Source organism: Malus sylvestris, chromosome 3 (genome assembly GCF_916048215.2).
Source record: "Malus sylvestris chromosome 3, drMalSylv7.2, whole genome shotgun sequence".
In the NCBI taxonomy this organism is placed as follows: domain Eukaryota; kingdom Viridiplantae; phylum Streptophyta; class Magnoliopsida; order Rosales; family Rosaceae; genus Malus; species Malus sylvestris.
In genome coordinates, this window is record NC_062262.1 from 12,341,392 (window position 1) to 12,349,346 (window position 7,955).

Sequence of the window (7,955 nt, forward strand, 5' to 3'; positions counted from 1 at the left end):
GCATCGAACCAATCATGATTAGTCCTGCTCTCATGTCCGATACGGTCAGATCGATTAGGAGGAACACGAGCTTGGGTTGCCATGGCTCTAGGTGATTTCGGTGCAATGTGAGTAGGTGGTTGAGAGGGGTTTCAATCAGCAGGTGGAACATATTTCCATGTGGTAGAAGTCAACCAAAAAGAACGCAGAAGAAAAACTACTTATGATCTGGACTTCGTTGGGGAAAAACATGCGGCCTAGGCGTGAATGTAAGACGGTAACTCCCGGTTTTTAGGTTTCAACCACTATTTAGACGAGAATGCAGTGTTCAACAACAGTAATTCGATGGCAGGGCCGAGATCTCACGGTGCGTCGCAATGAAACCGAACAGAGATCTGGTTTCTCCAAAATAGAATGGAGTGAGCGAAGAGGGTGGGCTTGGTTCAGCAACGAAGATGTCCCAACCTAGTCGAACAATGATGCACAACTGGCAGCGCAGCAGGTGATCGGACTGCACCCTGCACAATTGGCAGTGTGGCTAGTGATTTAGGTCTACGCACAGCGGTGCATTTTTCTGGTTCTGCGCATGCGGCATGATTTTGTTGTAAACATTCCTAGTTTAAGTATGATTGTGTAAATGCTAGATAAGATTTGATTCTAGTTATCCTTTCCTATTACAACTTGTATTACTTGGAGAAGAAGGAATATCTTCTCTCCCTTTACTACTATAAATAAAGGCACAATGTAGGAGGGATAACAACACACACATTCCCCTACAATTCTACAAACACACATCTCTCTCCTCTCTCTCTCTGCCGCCGGCTCTAGTCCCTCTGTCAGATAAAATAGACCACAACACGTTATCAGCACGCTCTTCACGCTGTGCTTAGAAGAATTTAAAGAGAATTTATTCGTCTACAATCAGGGGAGTATTACGTTTCAATTATTTTTAATTGATTAAATCTTGATTTTATTGAATTCATATATTGTTATTGATTCAATTTATTTTTCTTCTTATGTTGAACGTGATACAAGCTTGAAGATGAAAGCCGAAATTGAAGAAATAATTTTTCTGCATCAAACCAGTTCATCTATATCATCACGCAATCAGGTTCTTTCTAAACAACGGCTTTTAACTCGATATTTTGCAAGTCCTGATAGCATGAACATTCACCATGATGCATGACCCAACTTTACGTTTAACGTATTTTAGATTCTACATAAATTGTGTATGCTTCATAATCAAAATTGCTACAATTATGTGAATTTGATATTTGTCATGAATTGAATCCTACATATGTACATGCATTGAAACTATTATTTGCATATGCATCAACGTAAATATGTGATTCATTAAAATTATACATGCATATAATATAATTGAATACAAAAAAAAAAAAAAAAAAAAAAAAAAAACGAAATTTTTTTTTTTAGGGCTGCACACAGCAGCCCATTCCCCTCTTCTCACCCCGTGGGCCTGTAATCCCACCCGAGGGTTCTTGGCCTATATTTTTAGGCCCCGAGATTTTATTATTTAATTTTTTCTAAATAATATGGGTTTTTATATTTTCACCCACATTTTAATTTGGCCCCGAAGACCAAAAATAAATTAATTCACTTATCATTATACAATATTTCTGCATATATTCTTTGCATATTTGTTTGCATATATATTTGTGTTTGCCTGCAGGAATATATGAACCTGAAGTTCATAATTACTTTGAAACCCGAAGTTTCTTATACACATGCCTTGTTTGAAAACCCGAAGTTTTCACTTAAATATATCACCCATGAAAACCCGAAGTTTTTCATGCAAAATTAAACCAATACATGTCTATTAGAACCTGTATGTTCTACTCCTATGTGAATGGATTGATTTTTCTCCATTACACTAACCACATCTTGTTCATCCATTTTGTGATAGGAACATGTCGAATTTGAACAAACTCGACTTCACCGCTTTGGAGGTTTCTGGAAGGAACTACCTCAAGTGGGTTCAAGATGTGAAGCTCCACCTCACTGCAAAGAACTTGCGTCCTGCTATTGAAGAAGCAACAGATAAACCTGTTGGCGAGGCTGAAAAAGCCACTGCTATGATCTTCATCCGAAGACATATCCATGACGCTCTACAAACTGAGTACCTTGCTGAGGAGGATCCACGTGCATTATGGGTCGCTTTGGCTGATCGTTTCGATCACCAAAAGGACATATTCTTGCCTGAAGCAAGACACGACTGGCAGCACTTGCGCTTCCAAGACTTTAAGTCTGTGAATGAATATAATTCTGAAGTTTGTCGAATCCGATCACTTCTCAAGTTTTGCAATGAAACTTTGACTGAAGAGGATCTCCTGGAGAAGACCTACTCTACCTTCTCTGCTTCTAATATTGTCCTGCAGCAACAATATAGAGCTCAGAAGTTCACTAAGTTCTCGGATTTGATCTCTGTTTTACTTCTTGCTGAAAAGCAGAACCAGCTGTTGATGAAGAATCATCAAGCTCGACCTACTGGGGCTACTGCTGTGCCTGAAGCACATTATAGCACTAATCAGCACCCAAAACGCCAAAAGAGGCGTGGTAAGGGCGGCCAGAAGCCATCCCACCAAGGTCAACAGAGCCAAGGCCCATCCAAGGGAGGAAACAAAGCCCAGAAGCGCCCAAACCTCGCTCCCAAGGCCCCGAACTTCAAGAATAAGGGCAAAGCACCTGCCACAATGAATGACGATATGTGCTATCGTTGTGGTTCCAAGGACCATTGGTCCTGTATTTGCCGTGCTCCCAAGAAGGTTGTGGATGCATATCATTCTCGTCGTACGAAGTTTGAATCAAACTTCCTGCAAGTGGACGAACCGGAGACTACAAAGATGGAAGTTTCTGATTTTCAGGAGGATACCACTCCTATGGAAGATTAGAATCTTAGACATAGACTTATTTTTCAGTTAAAATAAGACAATTGGGGCCGAATTCCACCTTGTGGCCGAACCCCACCTTGTTTTTTGGTTGATTTTGAACAATTTTCCTTTATGTTTTGGATTATTAGTTGGCGATTTATTTTGGATATTAAGTTTTTAATCCTTGAATAAATGAAATTATTTTGAATTGATACTTGTTTTTATAAACTTTTATGCATGTGACCGATTCAAATTAATTTTTCATTCTAGGTATGACTAGTGGGAAAGTTAGTTGTCTGGCAGATAGTGCAACCACGCATACTGTTTTGCGTGAACGCATCTATTTCACTAACTTCGTACCTAAGAATGCACCTCTGACAACCCTCTCAGGCCCATCCAACCTGATCGAAGGATACGGTAAGGCACGTATAATGTTGTCCAATGGTAAAATCTTGACCATTGCTGAGGCACTCTATTCTCCACGTTCCGGAAGAACGTTACTAAGTTTCAAGGACATTAGAGATAACAATTACCACGCTGAAACCCACGTAGAAAACGGAGTTGAATTTCTGTGCGTAACTTCCTACGAATATGGCCAGAAGCATATTTTAGAGAAGATGGAGCGTAACCCGAGTGGTCTGTATACTACGACCATACGCCCCATAGAATGCCACTATGTGGCCGGCCTTACCACAGGGACCGCGCACGAAATTACACTTTGGCATGATCGTTTGGGACATCCTGGACGAATAGCGATGCGCCGTATCCTCAAAACTTCACACGGGCATCCACTAACCCGAAGCTTAGGTTCGATCCATGAAATTGCATGTCAAACATGTTCTATGGGAAAGCTTATTACTAAGCCTTCTTATGACAAGATTCGTTCGAATCCTCCCATTTTTCTACAACGGATTCAGGGGGACAATTGTGGACCGATTCAACCTCCCTGCGGACCATTTAGATATTTTATGGTTTTGGTTGACGCTTCTACACGTTGGTCACACGTGTGCTTGTTGTCCACAAGGAACGCTGCATTCTCCAAACTGTTGGCTCAGGTTATCAAGCTCAGGGCTCACCACCCTGATTATCCGATCAAATCTATTCGATTGGATAATGCTGGAGAATTCACATCTAAAACTTTTGATGACTATTGCATGTCGGTTGGGGTTGAAGTTGAACATCCTGTACCCCATGTTCACACCCAGAACGGCCTGGCAGAGGCTTTCATTAAGCGTTTACAAATGATTGCTCGATCGTTGGTCATACGTACCAAGCTCCCGATCGCTGCTTGGGGCCATGCAATATTGCACGCAGCAAAGTTGGTCCGCCTGAGGCCTGTTGCGACACAACCATTTAGTGCTCTTCAGTTGGTCACCGGATGCGAACCCGACATATCGCATCTGCGCGTTTTTGGTTGTGCGGTCTATGTGCCGATCTCGCCGCCCTTACGTAAATGGGGCCTCAGCGAAGGATGGGAATCTATGTCGGATATGATTCTCCTTCGATTATTCGTTACTTAGAACCTTTGACAGGCGATCTGTTTACCGCTCGTTTCGCGGATTGTCACTTCTATGAGACAGTCTTCCCGTCGTTAGGGGGAGATAAGAACGTCAACGTTCCTAATGAACGATGCGAATTATCGTGGACGACTCCCACTTTGTCTCATTTAGATCCCCGCACCGCTCAGTCTGAAGCTGAAGTGCAGCGCATATTAGATCTCCAGAGCATAGCTCAGAGCATGCCAGATGCTTTCACCGATCTAGCGCGCGTGACAAGATCACATATTCCAGCTGCGAATACGCCTGCAAAGATGGATGTACCAAATGTACGACGGACTACCCTCCTGGAAGCCCGGGACGCCAATTCTGGTGATCCACGTACATTAGCGGCTAGCCAATCATCTGCCCCTACACAAAAGCGTGGCAGACCCCTTGGTTCAAAGGATTCACACCCCCGGAAGAGGAAAACCATGGCACAAGGTCCTGAAGAGCCTACCGTGAATCTGACTATCGCTTACTCATTTTACCCAACTCATGAGGAAATTCTAGATTATGGAAGCGTCCTTGAAGAGACGAATCCTCCTCCCGAGAATCGTGAGATTTCGGTCTATTATGCTAGCTTAGATGATGTGTGGCGTAGAAATGAGATGATTGTCGACGATGCATTAGCATTTGCAGTAGCTACTGAGATCATGTTGAGCGATGACATTGAACCGCGTTCCGTTGATGAATGTCGACGTAGAGCTGATTGGTCAAACTGGAAACAAGCAATCCAAGTCGAACTTGATTCACTTGCGAAACGTAAGGTGTTTGGACCTGTAGTTCCTACTCCTCCACATGTGAAGCCCGTTGGCTACAAGTGGGTTTTCGTTCGGAAGCGTAATGAGAAGAACGAAATTGTGCGTTACAAAGCTCGTCTTGTAGCACAAGGTTTCTCACAACGCCCCGGGATTGACTATGACGAAACTTACTCACCCGTTATGGATGTGATTACTTTTCGATACCTTATCAGTTTGGTAGTTTCCGAAAAACTGGATATGCAGCTGATGGACGTTGTAACCGCGTATCTCTATGGGGATCTTGATACGGAAATTTATATGAAAGTTCCCGAAGGACTTACATTGACTGGTTCAAATATTTCCAAACCCCGGAACACGCTCTCAATTCGGCTGAGGCGTTCACTATACGGTTTGAAACAATCCGGAAGAATGTGGTATAACCGTTTAAGTGAGTATTTGACTAGTCAGGGATATGTGAATAACGAACTATGCCCTTGTGTGTTCATTAAGAAGTCACATTCCGGATTTGCGATTGTTGCAGTATATGTCGATGACATGAATCTCATCGGAACTCCTGAAGAGCTCGCGAGAACTGCTTCGCACCTGAAGTCGGAATTTGAGATGAAAGATCTAGGTAAGACTCGATACTGTCTCGGTCTCGAGATAGAGCATTGTTCGGATGGAATCCTAGTACATCAATCGAACTACACCCAGAAGGTGTTGCGCCGTTTTAATGAGGATAAAACGAAGCCTTCGAGTACTCCTATGGTCGTTCGTACGCTAGATGCAAAGCGAGATCCCTTCCGTCCGAAGGAGGATGATGAAGAGATTTTGGAGCCTGAAGTTCCTTATCTAAGTGCGATAGGCACTTTATTGTACTTAGCTCAATGCACTAGACCCGACATCTCCTTCGCTGTTAATCTTTTGGCAAGATACAGCAATGCACCAACACGCAGACATTGGACTGGCGTGAAAGACATCTTCTGTTACCTTAAGGGTACTACGGATTTGGGCTTATTCTATCCCTACGAATCCTCGAGTGATGCCGCACCCTATGCTCATCGGGTTGATTCTCGCCTTGTTGGTTATGCAGACGCTGGATACTTATCTGATCCGCACAAGGCGCGTTCTCAAACGGGTTATGTCTTTACCGTTGGAGGCACCGCAATATCTTGGAGGTCAACTAAACAGATCTTAGTTGCCACTTCGTCTAACCATGCTGAAATTCTCGCCTTACATGAAGCAACTCGGGAATGCTTTTGGTTGAGAGCAGTAGTGGGCCATATTCGAAGCTCCTGTGATCTTCATCCCACCGTTAATGCCCCGACGACGATTTTTGAAGACAACGCAGCTTGCATCGAACAACTCAAGAAGGGTTACATCAAAGGAGACAACACCAAGCATATTGCGCCGAAGTTCTTCTTTACACATCAACAACAAGAGCATCAGAAGATTGAAGTCACGCAAATCCGATCACAAGACAATCTGGCCGACCTCTTCACCAAATCACTACCGAAGGCGACGTTTCAGAAGCTTGTTCATGGAATTGGTATGCGTAAACTTTCTGAGTTGTAACTTTGCTATTTCTCTGTGGAATTATGTCAAACTCAGGGGGAGTATCTTCTAGATACTTGCTTGATCTTAATGTACTCTTTTTCCCTACGATTAGGAGCATTTTTCCCACTGGGTTTTTGCTACCTAACTAGGTTTTAACGAGGCACCCACCTTGGGCTGGTCATATCCCTGATGACGTCATGTAGACGTTTCTTTTGACTTTGCATTTCTCACGCATTTTTCCTTAGACTATGGATTTTGTCCCTACTTGGGTTTTTGCCATAGCCTTAGGGTTTTTAGTGAGACTTACTACTTATGCAAGTTCCTACCTTATTGAGAATAAGCGTTGTTCCTTGGAATCAGTGCCAACGAGTCGACTTCCTCAACTTCTGCATGATGCTGAATCTACCTTGAGTATTTACACACTCAAGGGGGAGTGTTGTAAACATTCCTAGTTTAAGTATGATTGTGTAAATCCTAGATAAGATTTGATTCTAGTTATCCTTTCCTATTACAACTTGTATTACTTGGAGAAGAAGGAATATCTTCTCTCCCTTTACTACTATAAATAAAGGCACAATGTAGGAGGGATAACAACACACACATTCCCCTACAATTCTACAAACACACATCTCTCTCCTCTCTCTCTCTGCCGCCGGCTCTAGTCCCTCTGTCAGATAAAATAGACCACAACAGATTTCTCTTTTTCTTTTCTTTTCTGTTTTCCCTTAACCTAGGCACTGATGTCAAGAAGAGAATGCTCTTTTTGAAATAGGGATGTGCTATTCACACACTCCGTTTTACTTATCTCACACTCCTTGTTAATTTATGTCCTTTGATCTTCTTTAATTCATCCGATCTGACGCCCAAAAATTAAAAAGGTGTGAGAGAAGTAAAAATGGATGTGTGGATATCACATCCTTTGAAATAATGTTGTCTCTATTCATCTCTCATGAGGAATTTATAAAATGTTATAATCCTATCAATAAGAAAAAGCTAATTTATAAAAAACCATACTATACAGAGAATCTCAAAATTATAGAACTATACACAAAAATCAATAAAAAAAAACACACATAGACGGGTCAATGATTTATAAGAAGGCACATGGCCTTGTTGGCGACCTCCGTTGCACTTAGGACAGGTGCTGCTGCCTATGGTCTCCTCAAGCGGGAGAGATCCAACGTCATAATTTGCATTCGATTTTTTTTTTTTTTTTTTTTTTTGTTCAGTTAAGGTTTTCATAACTGGAGTTG

The 7,955-nt window shown here is 42.3% G+C and overlaps 1 protein-coding gene across 1 annotated transcript; it reads left to right on the forward strand.

Moving 5' to 3' along the window:
* The first annotated feature begins 888 nt into the window (after positions 1–888).
* On the forward strand, positions 889–3,081 carry LOC126616379 (uncharacterized). The gene is made up of 2 exons (XM_050284434.1): positions 889–1,090; positions 1,904–3,081. Exon 2 carries the CDS (start codon positions 1,908–1,910, stop codon positions 2,886–2,888), a length of 981 nt encoding a protein of 326 aa, XP_050140391.1. The 5' UTR covers positions 889–1,090; positions 1,904–1,907; the 3' UTR covers positions 2,889–3,081.
* The last annotated feature ends 4,874 nt before the right edge of the window (positions 3,082–7,955 follow it).